The sequence below is a fragment of the Malaclemys terrapin genome, chromosome 10 (assembly GCF_027887155.1).
Source record: "Malaclemys terrapin pileata isolate rMalTer1 chromosome 10, rMalTer1.hap1, whole genome shotgun sequence".
Taxonomy (NCBI): domain Eukaryota; kingdom Metazoa; phylum Chordata; order Testudines; family Emydidae; genus Malaclemys; species Malaclemys terrapin.
Window position 1 is genome coordinate 19,295,839 of NC_071514.1, and position 16,520 is coordinate 19,312,358.

General features: G+C 43.4%; 1 protein-coding gene across 1 annotated transcript in view; it reads right to left on the reverse strand.

The window, feature by feature from the left end:
* The window catches only part of TRPM7 (transient receptor potential cation channel subfamily M member 7), a 126,807-nt gene extending 114,215 nt beyond the window's left edge, over positions 1–12,592 (reverse strand). Inside the window, exon 1 of the mRNA XM_054041488.1 lies at positions 12,511–12,592. Within this exon, the coding sequence (XP_053897463.1) occupies positions 12,511–12,513 (3 nt within the window). The 5' untranslated portion in view covers positions 12,514–12,592. The remainder of the gene's footprint in view (positions 1–12,510) is intronic.
* Positions 12,593–16,520: the final 3,928 nt, after the last annotated feature.

The window sequence follows — 16,520 nt, forward strand, 5'->3', positions numbered from 1 at the left end:
TTCTGTCCATGGCACACAGCGGGGCAGACACCAGCATCAGAGTCTCAGCTCATAAAAATACAATACTGCAGAATCAGGCACACATGCATCATGGGACGCTGAGCCTACCACCATGAGGCATTGCAAACCCTTCCCAGAACACTGCAGCAGACGATGGCCACTTGCACAGTGGAATAGCTACCCATGGTGCACTGCTTTCTGTGTTGATGCAAGAGTTGCTAATGTGGATGTATTCCGCAGACATAAGGAACGTAGCGTGGACATGCCCCGGCAATTTAATTACAGCAGTAGCTGTATGTCAACGTAACTTAAGTCAACTTAAATTTGTAGTGCAGACATGCCCAAAGTTTCAACATGATATAGGTACCTTAACCTTGACTTAATAATTAGTCTACTTGCTAACAGGCATCAGGTAAAATTTTCAAGGGCTGAAAATTAAGTAGTTAATTTTAATGCATTCCTCTCCATCCCTCCCTAAATTTGGCTTCAATATTTACTCCTGAGGGAATTCTGCACCAAAAAATTACGTGCACACTATTTTAAAATTCTGCTAATTTTGTCAATGTGGCTCCAGCATGGCAGTGGGGAGCACAGGCCACTGACTGCATTGAGGTGAAAGATCACCATGAAGCCCCCACCTCTTCGGTACAGGGACTCGGCATGAGGCTGGACCTGACCCTGACAGTGCAAGGGCTGGGCCTGCCCCAGAAACATCCTGGGGCCAATCCCCTCTGCGCCAGGTGCACCAGGTGTGGGTAGGAAGGCTCAGCCCAGCAGGATCCAAGTGGGGAGAGGCTTAGTGTGGGCAGATCTAGGTGTGGGGCAAGAGATGTCTGTGTGGGGCAACCTGGGTGTGGACAGCTCAGTGGGAGACCTGTACGCACAGGGGCTCGCTGGGGGGTTCCAGGTGCAAGGGCAATGGAACTCTGTAGGGGATCCAGGTGAAGGTGGTTGGGGCTCAGCAGGAGGAGCCTGGGGGGCTCAGTGGGGAGGTTCGAGTGCTGGGGCTTGATGGGGTGGGAGTCCAGGTACAGCTGGGGGGGCTCAGCTACAGAGGGGTAGGGCTTGTCAGGGTGAGGGTTTGATGGATCTGCTTAATTGGGGAGCCCCAGCTGCTGCCAAGGGGACACTGCATGCCGGGCTCCCCCTTTCCCCCGCAATTCCCCTATCCCTTTTTCTTCTCCATCCTCCTCCCCCTCGCTCCCACATTCCCTTCCCTATTCCACCCTCTTCCTTTCCCCCACCCTCTCACCCCCCCTTCCTTCATTTCCTCCCCACCCTTCCCCAGCCTCACCGTAGGCACTCACTGTTGCACAGAAAACAGGAAGGCTCCCAGCACACAGTAGGGGAGCACAACTGGCACTGAGACCAAGAGGCGGCGTTCAGCTGCAGAGTCAGTGGAGCCAAGAAGCAGGCTCCTTCAGCTGGGCAGCTCTGCGCTTGCAGAAATTGGGGGGCAGGGGGAGCAGTGGCATGTAACCCTGTGTGCCCCCCATGCCTCACCTGTGTTTTGGGGGGGTTGCCTCCCTCCAAACTGCACCCATAGTCATCCCCCCGCACGACTTCCCTTTGCTTCCCTGCTGTTTTCTGCAGGGAAGCACAGGAATTCTGCAGGGGTGCATTTTCTACAGGTGCGCAGTCACGCAGAATCCTCCCAGGAGTAAATATTGGAGAAAGTGTGAGTAACCAAGAAAGGGAGAAAAAATAAAATCCTACAAAACTCCATATCATAAAAGTACTTCTTCCAAGTAGTTTTCAAACTTGCATACTATGTATTTATTAGGCCCCTCTGATTATATCACATTATGCACTTGTACAAAAGAAGTTCATGTGACCTAAAATATCAGCTTACCGCCTTTATTAATTAGACAATCTGCTGAAGAAAAGGACACAAAAGAATAGTCATAAGAACAACAGCCCTTTCACACTTTTAAAATTACTAATGTTATTACCATCCCCTTCTCAGAAAGGCATGCAATGGAGTATTATGTATATGTTCACTTACCTGTGTGTTTCCTAAGCCAGCAGCAAAGGAGATTTAATGAACAACTACAAAAACAAGACTTCCACAGAACAAAACAACCGGTTTTGATATCCATAACTGAAAACCTTTATGAATGTTTACTTAAAAACCTGACAGATACATCCTGGACATTTCATAATATATACATAGAATATGGTTTTTAACTTAGAGGAACTGCAAAGTTACTGGAGCTACATTTTTCTAGAGATGTGTATGTCAACAGAACAGAGTTTGGATCAAAGCTCCCCACCCACACACACACCCTGCTGCAACTTCCCTCCAACCCACCCACCCACACCCACACAGTTGGATACAGGAATACAGTTAGTCCCATTCACACACTTTTAGTCATGAGATCTATTCAGGTCATCTGGCGCCATCAGATGTAATTAATGGTCAAAAATTAAACAGGGTGGCACCATGCACATTAAGGAGGAATGGAAGAGAAGCGAGAACAACAAAGGTAGACCAGCCAAACAAGCTGATTATAGAACATCAGAGGGGAAGAAGAGAGTAAAGAGTTCACCATGTCTTTTCTACGTGAGGGAGGCACTAGCTATGCTAGATAGAAGAGTGAAACTGCTTCTGGTACTATAAGGGCAGCTCTGGTGACCTAACAGAGTTGAAAACTGCACTGGGGTTTAATGCAATGTATTTCTGCAATGCCCACTTTCCTCTAGCCACACCCTCCACGCCTGAAGCTTTGGGAGGAGTAGGAGCAGCTGTGCAACAGAAGATCCTCGTCACATTAGAGCAGGGGTCGGCAACGTTCGGCACGCGGCTCACCAAGGTAAGCACCCTGGCGGGCCGGGCCAGTTTTATTTACCTGCTGACGCGGCAGGTTCGGCCGATCGCGGCCCCCCACTGGCCGCGGTTCGCCGTCCCGGGTCAATGGGGGCGGCGAGAAGCGGTGCGGGCAAGCGATGTGCTGGCCGCGGCTTCTCGCCGCCCCCATTGGCCCGGGACAGCGAACCGCGGCCAGTGAGGGGCCGCGATCGGCCGAACCTGCCGCGTCAGCAGGTAAATAAAACTGGCCCGGCCCGCCAGGGTGCTTACCCTGGCGAGCCGCGTGCCGAACGTTGCTGACCCCTGCATTAGAGTAATGCTCCCAGTGCTGAACAGAGGAGCCAAATTCCAGTTCAAAACCCAATTTTATACGCCAAGGATAAAGTGTCAATAAGGATAAAGAATTCATATTTAATATACAATAGCTGTATCTATAAAGGTTGTGTAAATATTTTTATCCAAAGTCTGGACATTTTGTAGACAGCAAGAGCTAGCTAAAGACAAGTTTCCTATCAGGACAGCTACAGAGATTATTGTTTAAAACTGGAATTCTTGCCCTTATAAATTCCTCTGTTTTTCCAAGAAGTGCAGATTTGACAAGAAGTGATTCTCTCCTTGTAGTATTTGCACAATGATTTGTTTTTTAAAGGACGAAAAAAGCAGATCTCGGATTTCAGCTGTCAAGCATACAAGAAATCCTAAAAAATTCATCAAGCACATACAAGCAGACTATACAATGAGAGCAGCAGCAAGTTCCTCCATCACCTCTAGATATATTTTGGCATTAATACCAAACAAGATGGAAGTATGACAGGAGTGACTGCAGAAAATCTAGAAGCCGAGGAAACAACCAACCATTTGGGCAGGGAAAGGTAAGAAGAACTACGGCATGATATCAAATTCAAGCTATCTCACTTGCCATTTTGATTTTGACTGAGTTAGGTGAACATATTTTTTCTACTGTGAAAAAGTGCATATTTACCATATTAAATCAGGACTAGCAGTGTTCATGGAGAAAGGATAACTCACAGATTTATGCCTATCTATAACTATAATTGAAAAGAAATTTACATGAATGAATTCCTGCTTGTGTCAAAAATCGCAAGAATGTGATGTTACGTTACCCTTACAAAAATGTAAGAAAGAAAGACAAAAAGAAAAAGAGCTACTTTAGAATAGCAGCAAGTGGCATCAGTTTGTCCTTTATTTAGGACGGGGGTTCTCAAACTGTGGGTCGGGACCCCTCAGGGGGTCACAAGGTTATTATATGGGGGGGGGGGTCGCAAGCTATCAGCCTCCACCCCAAACCCCGTTTTGCCTCCAGCATTTATAATGGTGTTAAATATATTAAAAAGTGTTTTTAAATTTATAAGGGGAGGGAGGTCGCACTCAGAGGCTTGCTATGTGAAAGGGGTCACCAGTACAAAAGTTTGAGAACCACTGATTTAGGACTTATAAATGAGCTAGTCTTTGAGGAAAAACTTTTGAAATTATATGGTACATATTTCAATGATATTATTCCCTAAATAAAATTAACATGCAAGTAATGTATAATTTTTCCAGACCTAATTCATAATTTGACACTTAGCTTCAGTAACGTGCAAGAGGCAACTGTTACTGCTACTATAGCAGTTTATCTACGTTAGGTCCTAGACCCTGAGAAAACTTATACATGGGAGATAAGTTTTACACACACACACACACACAGTTTTTCTTCCATTGGTTTCATTCAAAGAAAACCTTGTCTAGTTTTGATATCATATCAGTGTCAAATAATTTTAATATTTTTGTATATAAAAACAGCGTGTGGAAAACCAGAAAAAGCTACCTATAACAAAATGTCACAGTTTAATGGGAGTTCACTGAGAAGACAGAGGTAGACAAATATAATTAAGACATTTCACTAAAAATATTAAAGTGTTTTAATCTCAGTACATTATTATTAATGTAATAGAGAATTCTCAAAATTTTAAGAAAGCACTCTAGTTTTCAGAGCCAGGACTGGAACCGTGGACCACTAGTTCCAATACATATAGGCCTCCATTACTTGAGACAATTAACAGATGTATCAGCCATGTTGGCACCCATACTTTTTTCATGCTGTTGCCAATCAGTAGAGGGCACCATGCTCACAAACTGTGCCCAATCCTTTTCCTACTGAAATCAATGTCAAATAAAACAAGAAAACCTCATATTGAAGTCAATGGAAACAGGACTGGACTCAAAAACTATCCACAACTACAACCTTTTTTTTTCACATATAAACAATGTGCAAGTTGAAGACATTGGAGTATGCAAAAAGTTTGAAAGGGTAGTAGTAAGCTTTTTTAAAACAAGGTCAGGCAAAGACCATTAAAACAAAATCATTTTCAAATTAGAGGGGTTTTTTAAGTGACTTGAAACAAGTCAAACTTTGCAGAAACATTGTCAGAGTAAATCTGGCAGTTTACAGCCATACCAGTCTCGGGGATAAAATAGGATTTTATAATGGAACCTGGCTGCTCAGCATGGATGCCAAGACCCTAAGTTAAGATTTCCTGTAGATCTATAAAAATAGATCTACAACAAGCACTTTAAAACTGTGTAAACCCCTCTGAACATGCAGTGAATTCAAAGCCCTAAACAAAGAAGGTATGCTACTAGTGCTACAAAGGTGCTATTCACACTACTAGAAGTATGTCAGCGCCTTCATAAATATCTGTATTTTTCAAAGTTAACCAGAAAGTAAATCAACTAGCGATTTTGTGTGCATATTTCTGTTGATATCCAAACCCAGTCCCCGCTTTTTCCTAATGAGTAGGCGACAGAATCAGTTCTGCCATTTTAAGATTTTAGATGCCTTTTTGTACACTTGTTTAAACTGAATGGTTTTTTAAAACACTAAAAAGACGGGAGAGAATAAACCTTAGCAAAATTACCTTGAGTATATACTATACCTATATTTCCATAAAGTATTATCATGGTAGCACATGACCTAATTATGTAACGTGCACAGGATGCTGGAACTAATCCAAGTGAACCCTTTGTTTTATCTGACCCATAAAGTATGATTCTCCAACCACAACTACAGATTTAGTCAAGAGAGTAACATCTATTCTGGTCCATCTGGTATATAATGCACATTTTATAGCCTCATGTGAGAGACTGGGGGAAGGGGTTAAAATAAAAGCTACATAATAATGCCAAGCTCCTGTGACAAACCAGTAAGACCCATGTCTATGGTGTACATTTTTGAATAGTGATGTTATTCAAAAATCATGAGCCATATTTAGAAATTGGTTGATTTTTCAATTTTTTATGTCCTTAACATTATTTAAAACAGTTTGTGTTTGGGGGATGGAGGTATTAAGCGCAGACACTGATGAGCAGGAAATAATCAGTTTCTTGTCAGTTTACACCTAAATTCACTCTTCCAAATAAATAAATGCAAGGCTAGTGTACACAAAGTCCCAAACAGTTGTTAATTTATATAGAACAGCGGTTCTCAAACTGTGGGTTGGGACTTGGACTTAGACTTGCTACAGCCCGGGGCTGAAGCCTGAGCCCCACTGCCCAGTGCCAAAGCTGAAGCTCAAGGGCTTCAGTCCTGGGTGGCAGAGCTCAGGTTACAGGCCCTCTGCCTGGGGCTGAAACCCTTGGACTTCAGCTTTGCCCCTCATCCCCCTTCCAGAATGGTGGGGTTCTGGCTTTGCCCGCCCACCCAAGACAGCAGGGCTCAGGCTTTGGTCCCCCAACTGGGGTTGTGTAGTAATTTTTGTTGTCAGAAAGGGGTCGCAGTGCAATGAAGTTTGAGAACCCCTGATATAGAACTTTTTACTTCACAAACTAATTATAAATCAAAATAATGTGTCACTCGGGGGGGGGGGGGGGGAAGCGACGTAGCTTACATTGACCTAGCGCGGTGTCTACACCATGCTATGTTGATGGGAAATGCTCTCCTGCAGACTTAGCTTCCACCTCTCAGGGAAGCAGAGTACTGAAGTTGACAGGAGAGCATTCTCCTATCGACTTGTCGTGTCTTCACTAGACTCACTAAATTGCCAATTTAGCGGGATAGGGTAGACAAGCCCTACGAGACAAACAAATGGGCTGAGCTGGGGCGCACTGGAAGCAAGGTAAAAAATACAACAGGATGTGCATAATTCTCAGCCATTCAGCAGCAGTGATCACAACTTTCCATCTGCCCAGTTGCTACCTCATTTGAATTTCTGTATGTATTGCAGCAGAGGTGAATTTTAGGAGGGAGCTGAAGCAGATTAAGGTGGTGGCTTCTTGGATTTTGACTGGGAGTTTTTCCCCCGCTCATGAGGCGCACACTAAGAGTAAGTGCGTAAGTGCTTTTCAGAAAAATAGGTGGTCAAGGCTGGCATCTTTAGCAGAGCAAAAGTATGAGTCAACCTTGCCACAACACAACAGGCTGGATAGAAAGGAGAAGTTTATGTTTGGTACAATGGAGGAGGGTAGCCAATGAAAGGACTTGGGAGGAGGAGCATCACAGCAACAAGCCAAGAAGATTATTTTAGCAGTCACATTTTGAATGGTCTTGTGGGGAGGCAAGGTTGCAGGCATCCAAGCCAGAGAAAGAGACTACAGTGGTAAAGGAACAAGACGCACAGATGGAGTAAGCTGCCTGGTACTCAATTTATCTACTCAAAAGTTGGCTGCCTGGATTTGAACCAGCGGTCTTAAGGTAAATAAGTATTTTTAACAGTACTTCAGCATCTACCTAGATACCCAAACCACTTAAATGTGTGCCATCCTGAGATAAGTTACTAAGCAAAGAGTTGCAAAATTACTTAATATTCACGTTATTCTAAATAAACTAAATATTCAATAATGTTTCAAATTATTTTAATACATGAGAGGCACAAATATAAAAGCCGAATCAAAGCCCCCCCATCAAAGAAATAAATAAATAAAAGATTGTGCACGGTGAAAGTTTTTAAAAAATTATTTCAAACACTGGTCACTGCAAGATTGGAGAAACATATCCAGGCATTGCATCTTGTTTAGTTTTCTTGCTGTCAACTAGCAAATATATGACAGCTTTCCTAAGTAGCATTAGCTACACCTTTTCTTGTAATTTTAAGCAGATATCCACCCCACTGCTCAACCCTCCCTTAGAAGAGAATTATTCAAACTGGAAATTGGATACATTATCTCAAAGACAATAAGTTATTCTGGACAACATGCACCATTTTACTGCCAACTTGCATTACTAACTCTACTTCAGACTTGCAACAACAAAAAAAAGTTAATGTTTCACCAGATCAATACAGCATGCAAATACTATAATAAAAATAGACACCACTGAAGCAAAGAAGAGATTTCAAAAGAAATAAATTCATCAGTAAAATATATCCCTTTTTGGGTAAAATATACTAAAGGATCATTTCCTTGCCTTCCTCTTTCAAATTTTAAAGCAGAATTCACAAATACCAAACCTCTGTTAAATACTGAATTTTCAAATTTAGTATCCACATCTTGTAGTCACAATCAAATATTGCTTAAAGGGACACAGTCAGAGTACAAGTGTTCTTCCCTCCCACTGATTTATATAATAGTCTTTCCATCAGGGAGAAAGAAAAAACTGACTACAGTAGAACCTCAGAGTTATGAGCAACAGAGTTTCAAACTGACAAGTCAACCACACACCTCATTCGGAACCGGAAGTACGCAATCAGGCAGCAGAGACAAAAAACAGTACAGTACTGTGTTAAATGTAAGTACTAAAAAAAATAAAGGGAAAGCAGCATTTTTCTCTGCATAATAAAGTTTCAAAGCTATATTAAGTCAATGTCCAGGTGTAAATTTTTTGAAAGAACCACCATAAATGTTTTGTTCAGTTACAAACAACCACCATTCCCGAGGTGTTAGTAACTCTGAGGTTCTACTGTATACAAAGTGCTGTCACAAATTACCTATAAACTGTAAACAAAGTGAATATATAGAGGGTTTTTTTTAAACCACACTTCTTAGCAAGCCACAGGTGCTATTTGCAACAACAGAGGTACAATGTTTTCAAACAAATGTGGTCATCAAGCTGATTGTTTCATTTTAATAAAGACATAAAACCACCATTAATAATCTTACCCTGTGAAACAAATAGGTGTGGGACATTCTTTTGTTTTAAATAATGTGGAATTGGAGTATTCCATGTTAGTTTGTTTATTTACTGAGCACAAAGAAATACGCATCCTCTGTCTTTGCCTCAAAAAGTTTACAATCTAAGTGACACAACATAATGAAGGGAAAACAAAACAGTAGAGTGGGGAAGGAGAGAAAAGTAAACACAGCAACAAGATTACATAATTACTCAACAAAAGCGTATGTATGAACTCCTTATGCTGTTAGGTCCCAGGTTCAATACCCACAGGCTAGTTGTAACCCAAAAACATAAACCTCTACTCCTCAAGCCAAAGGACCAGGTCTGTTAACTGAAGCTATGTCTACACTGCAGCTTATGTCAGCATAATATATGTCACTCAGGGGTGTGAATAAACTACCCCCTTCCGCCCCCCCCCGAGCAACAGTAAGTTACATTGACAGCTACCGCCACTCTCGCAGGGGCTGGAATAGCTAAGCTAAGCTGCTGTAAACTCTCTAGTGTAGCTGTAGCCTCAGAAAGTAACAAGATTCAACACCTCTCTCTTGATATCTATGTGTCTAGTCTCTCTACTAGAGGGGAACAAAAAGCCACATTGTGTGTATAGGTGGGTTTTAAGAAGGACTCTGAAGGAGAAGAGGGATGCGGATTTGTACTGGATCAGTTTAAGGAAGGGAAGGCAAGGCACAGAAAAACAGTAAAGATGATTGTGGGAGAAGCAGATGAATGGGGCATCCAGGTTTGTTATCATTAGTGGAGCAGAGAAGTCAGGGCCAACATGATAAGAAACAAAGTTGGATAAGCAGACAGAGGGAATTATGCAGAGTCTCGAAGACCAGGACAAGAAGCTTAAACTGAAATGTGATAGACTAGACAGAGCCAGTGGAGAGATCCATAGAGGGAGGAGAATTACATGGTCAGATTTTAAAATAAACATTTTCACTTACACTACTTTGTCATATCTCCCTGCTGAATGAGAAGTCACATGTTAAACTGCCTTCAGACATTTCCAGTTTAATGAGAATTATGAAAACAAGAACAGCAAAAGATAAAAGGAGCAGATGAACATCCAACCTGAAGCCTGCTAATACAACAAAATACCCCCCCACACCCTTGCACAACAGATTAGAAAGTGTCCCAAACTGAAACAAATTTAACTGAAAACACTTAAGCACTTGAATAACTGTAGTCATGGAGTAATCATATTGATTTCCAACTTACTCATCAATTTAAGTGTTTTCACGATCAGGGCCTAAATACATACCAAGTTTTTCTAGTATTAACTCTTCAGAAATTTAAAATATTCTATAAAGGATTTGGCTGTTTAAGAACATCTTGAATTTAGCACAAAATATTTTTTTAAATAAAACATTCTGTGCAAATTAACTTGTAAAATATTTTTTTCTGAATATAATGAAAGATTTGACAAACAACAAAGAAAGCAGAAGGTACAAGATACTATAATGTATCTACTACACTGCCAGAAAATAAATAATTATTTATTTTATAAATAAATAATCAGCTAATGCTAATTCAACCCAGAAACTTGTGACAGTTAAGGATCAATTTGCAGTACAGTCACAGTATGTAACAGGAATAACAAATACAGGATGAAACTTTGTGATGCAATCTCTCAACTCATCAAATCTAGGTCCCAATATTTAAGAGAGAGAAGTCTAATTTTCAGCATCTGTCCTAGAATTTTTAAGTCTTACATTTGTACTAGTAAGAGAGGCATAACATTTGTGTATAGAAATGTACAATATACTAGGTGAGAATCAACATGGTTTCACACAATAAGTCACGTTCTAACACATTTTTTAAATTAAAAACATTGGTCTAGATAGTGGTAAACAATAGATTTAATACTCTATTTGGATTTTCGGAATGCTTTTGAAACAGTTCCACATGATGGATTACTGTATCAACTCTAAGGCTAGGTCTACACTACCCGCCTGAATCGGCGGGTAGAAATCGATCTCTCGGGGATCGAATTATTGCGTCTCGTTGGGACGCGACAATCGATCTCCGAATCGACGCTCTTACTTCACCAGTGGAGGTGGGAGTAAGCGCTATCGACGGGGAGCCGCGGAGGTAGATTTACTGCCATCCTCACAGCGGGGTAAGTCGGCTCCGATACATCGAATTCAGCTACGCTATTCGCGTAGCTGAATTTGCGTATCTTAAATCGACCCCCCCCATAGTGAAGGCCTGCCCTCAGTATCAGCTACGCAATTAACAGATTAGTAATTAAAAACAGAAGGTTAAAATTAAAATTGTGTATTCTTTGCAGAAGGCTGTAAGTAGCAATATCTTACTAGAGTGCAGGTCCTAATATAGCCCTGTATTTTTATTATTTACATAAAGTTATGACATGTAAGAATTAAATAGGGAGGAAAAATTAAAATGGAGGAATGGTTAAGTCTCAGAAAGATATAGCTGTGTACAAAATAATTCTGATTGACTAGGCAAATGATTAAAGGGGTACATTATTAAAGATTATGTGTCACAATGAAGTAATATTCTTGAATAGAAACAAGACCTAAACAAGCAGTTTGAGAAAAGGGGTAGAACTGATGGACCCAAGATTCAAATTCTTAGTACGGTATGCAGCAATAATACAACGTTGGCTTATATCAAGAGGAACATGTGATTAGGCTTGGCAGAATTCAATTTTCATAATTTTGACAGATATCAATGTTTATGTTTAAGCTTTTTTATTAAAATTTTCAGTTGTGCAACATGATGGGTTTTAAGCATTTTTTCCAATTTATAGCTATTTAAGTTTTCACAGTTGCAACAAGCGGGGGTGAAAATTATTATTTAATGACACTAGATGTTAAGATTTAAGAAGTTAACGCTTCAGAACCTTTACAAACACAAACTATCAACATCACATGTTAACATATACAAATCAACCTCTAAGATGATCTCAAGCAGCATTTTTCTTTCGATTACTATTGATGAAAATGTTTTTCATTGGTTTGTGTGGGTATGGAGAAACTGACGCTTACTGGTAAAAAAACAAAGCCTGCCAAGCCAACATAGGATAAATGCCAGAAAATACTGTGCAACGGCAAGCTCTTGCCTATCTAAAGTATGACGACACCTGGATTATTTAGTCCCGAGAGAGGAGAACGAGTCAACACAAATACTGAAAACTAGCAGAGGGTTATTGGGAAACCAAACTCGCTCTGTTTGAGGGCGCAGGGCTCAGGGAGGCACCATCCGCTCCAGGAAACGTGCAGTCACCTCTCGGAGAGCTGAGCGCCCCTCAGGGCGAGCAGACACCCGGGCGCATCACGACAGAAACACCTGATCCCGCTCCCTCCCCCCCCGGTCACTAGCGCGCATCTGACAGCGCGTTGTGAGGCGTCAGTACCGAACAGCCCCGCGAGCCATGGGGGATGGGGGGGGGGGTTACCGCCAGGGGCTAGCCCCATGCCCCGCTCCGCCAAGGGGGCGGGCGGAAGCGGCCCTGGCCGGGCCGGCGCGGGCTCGGAGCAGCCGGCGAGGACCGGTTCGCTCCAAGCCGGCGAGCCCACTGCGGTTCCCGGGGCCGAGTGGGACAAGACAAGCCCAGCCCCCCCCTCACCATTCTCCTCAGGGTCGGGCTGGGTCTCGGCGCCGGCTCTGGCTCTCCTCGGGCCGGGCTGCTCCTGCTCGTGCTTCGGCGGTGGCGGGGCCTGTCTCCATCTATCGGGGCTGAGCTCGGCGGCTGCGGGGGGCTGGGCAGGGAGAGGCCGGGAGAGGGCCGCGCTCCAGGGACGAGGAGGAGAGCGGGGCGACTTCAGCTCGGCTCTGCTCCGGGACCCAACGCTGGCGGCGGCGGTCTTGGCCCGGCGGCTCCTTCTCATAATTGTGCGACTCCCCTAGGCCGAGGGCAGCAGCGCTGCCGCGTCAGCGCGCACCGCCCCCGGGGGGAGGGAGACGCCGGGCTCCCTCCCTCCGCCTGAGCTACCGCTCCCCCCCCTCCCGCGTCTCTTCGCGGCCCCCACCGCCCCTGCCCAGCCCCTCAGCTCTCCGCACTGCCCCCCCCGCCCGGGCCGCAGGGCTAAGCTCGGCTCGGGCCAGGGTCACCTGAGGGACAAAGACCCACCATGAGGGAAACGCTGCTGCAGCAAATCTGCCCCGCTGCCCTGCCGCGTGACTAACTCTCCTGGCGCTCGGAGCCAACGTCGCTCATTTCCACTGGGGAAAGTGCTGGGGCACGACGGGCCTTGGGACTAGACTGTGGGTCATTTGAAAGACGCGCCTCGGCTCCAAGACGGAGACTGTTGTTCCGTGCGTGCCGCGGAGACGGCTGTAGATGTTCCCAAGCAGCCGCCTCTGCCCAACTCAAGGTCCGTGGTGACCCTGACAGCGAGGATCGCAGCCCACCTCTGATCTTCACTCCCAAGAGGGGGTTTCCAGCAGAGAGGACAGATCCCAGCACATGATTGTGGCATGTTGATCTGAGTGTGTTGTGCAGAGTTATTCGCTGCTAGGGTGACCAGACAGCAAATGTGAAAAATCGGGACGGGGTGGGGGGTAATAGGAGCCTGTATAAGAAAAAGACCCAAAAATCGGGACTGTCCCTATAAAATCGGGACATCTGGCCACCCTATTCGCTGCTGTGTATGGGATGAGGAATCATAACAGAATTAGAGATACTTAACAGGTCAGCTGTTCCATCCCCCAGAATTGACACTGCTTGGCCTGCAGCACTCAGAAGTTCCCCTGGTTAGTGCAGTTGCCTAAAGCCAGCTGTAGTGAGCCCTCTTATTGGGGGGGACCTACAGGGACAGTCCAGCTGGCTTGTACCTTACACTGCTCTTGGAAAGATCAGATGTCAGGTCCCATGTTTCCACACTAGCAAGGACTGAGGCTAGCTCTCAACTGCTGGAGTGAGGAAATGTCTTGCATGAGCCTTAGCAACTTAACTTACCCTATACTATACAGCATAGCTGGGTCTCAAAGAAGCATTTTAAAACTAAAAAGAAGCTTTTAAAGCTAGCACAGGGATTTGCCAGTTCTTCAACATGGCAACAGTAGGCCCTTCTTAAAGTTTGTTAGAAACCAGTTTAACTGGAACCATATTATTCAAAGGCAAGTCGCTTAACTCCGTTCCTGCTGGGGGCCTACAATGCCTATCTCTTAAAATGTTTAAGATTTTTCATGCAAAAACAGTACTAGCTTTGGGGAATGGGTGAGAAGTTTTAGGGCTGATCCCTTTAGGCATCGGTGGCATGCAGAAAGTAGCTGTTCTCAACTCTATTTAAGTTGCTGGAAAATGAGGGTGTTTAGCAACCTCAAGGAAGTGATCACTCAGTACATCAAAGAATTAAACCCTAACTGCTGTTTTTCTCAATGTTGATACAAGTGCCTCCATAAAAACCAGTCACTAATATGCACCCAGAAGTTCATAAAGCACAGTACAGTTGGTGTATTTCAAAAGTGAGCGGTGGTATTGCTTATGCTTAGATAAGGGAGAGAATTCTTCATTAACACTATGTTAAAGTGTATGTCACGTGTGTTGGACAAAATTTGCAGAAAAATCTTATTAAGATGATTAAAAAAAAGTGAATGGTACAGAGTTTAAGCATAGAAGTTTCTGGTTATCAGGGAATAACATATAGATTATCAAGGGTGCAAAATTTGGTTTAAAATCGGGTGGCATAAGGAATACATAATCTGCAATACTATAGTTGGAATTGATCGCTTTTGTCGGTAATAAGCCTTGTCCCATTTGTATTGTAAACTCTTCAGGGCAGGAACCTTGTCTTATAGACAAAAAATAAAACTAGCATACTTTGGAATCTATCTCATTAATTTAAAATAAGCAGAATTTCATTATGGATTTTCATGGTAAATCCTCTGTAACAAATCTCAAACTGGAATAATGTGCAGTTTGTTTCCAGGAGATAGCAAAATTGATTTACTAGGCCCAATGCAAAAACATTGAAGTTATTACAGAAGTAGGGGGAGGAGGGGAATCTCAGTCTGAGTTGCAACTAGCCGAGAACCAGATTTTGCCACCTTTATGTACAATGTGTGGTACATTCAAATCAGTGTGACTCAGCGTGAGTAAGGATAGAAGATTTGGACCCTAAACACTTAAGCATACCTAAATGTAGTAGAGAAAACAAATCAAAATACTTTTTCAGGAAACTGATTCACATTCCATAAGAAACAAGCTCTGATGTAATTATATGGAACTGATCTGCAGATATTTCCCTGCTCTGACACTCTTGTAGAAGGGAATGATTTTTCCATTTAAAGTTCCAGTAACAAAGACAAATATCTGTGAGATTAGCAGTGGATAGCATTGTTGTGACAAATCCAGGGGCTGCAAGCAACAGACAAATTTCTGTAATAGTCACACAAACGGATAGCTGGAACTAACATCCTGGTCCTTCAGCTTCCAAGTCACACATCTCTGCAGGTTGAACTGAAGGATAACCAACTACTAACAGGAGCAGTAGGTCTGATCCTCTCTGTGGGACAGCCACTTTAGAACATCACTCATTCCTATATGCCAAGTGAGCACATAGTGCTGCACCAAGAACTGGTAGCAAGTTGCAACAGATCTGAATACAAGAAGTGGAAGATTGCACCACCTCAGCTCTTTAGTGCTGCCTCCCCAGCAGAGACAGCTGGGTGACACTGACAAGAATGGTGTCCATTTTATTGTAACCAATATGCTGGGTGAGAAACAACAAAGGGTAGCAGCAGAGGCAATCTTCCAGAGGAGTTTCAAGGGCTTTCCCTGGGGAAAAGCAGCAAGAATGTGGGATTCCCACCAATGCTGTAAGTACTTTTGACACAGAGTGCCTCTATTCTGTCTCCTCTTCCTCTTCATAGCTCTCTCTCATCTCCACAGGTTATACCAGTCAAGGTTACCAAGTTTTGGTTATGACGATTAGGTCACACTCCTCTTCATAAAGTATCATTTTGGGCTAGTCTGGCTTATTTCCTATGCTTATAGCACTGGAACATAGACTCTTGGGGCTTGATTTAAAGTGCTGAAACCCTAAACTCCATCTAAATGCAAAAGAGGCTCAGGGAGTTCAGCATCTCTGAAAATCAGACCCTTAATCTATGCACATCCATTTATTTCCTCCTTGCTCTTTTCCACCTTATCACTTCGTTAGCCAGAGAGTATTTAGTATGAATGAATGCGCTCCCTTTGTCGGCCTCCTCCTTCCACTTTAAAATCAGCCTAACAAATCTAGACAGCTTTAGCCCAGGAGCCTGGCATCTCATGCTGACTTGAAGACAATACAGTCTCCTCTCTCTGCAGAAGGTACAGGTATTTCAATGTGCTGTAAAGCCAAAAGAATCAAGAGGTAGGTAGCTGGAGGCCAAATTAGAACATTGATTGAGACATTCCTGTACAAGCTATCATTTTAGGAGAACATATCTTGAGGCCAGGAATAAACCACATCTTTGTCCTACTGATTCTGCAAAGTTGCAATTGGATTGACAATCTAGCCCTTTGCTAGTTAAACAGTTTGTGATCAGCCGAGAGTAAGATGGGGCAGCTGCTGCTGGAGCAGCTTGGGAAGGAGACTGTAATTAAAGGTGTCAGTCTCCCTTTCTCTTTCACCATTGCTCTGGGGAAGC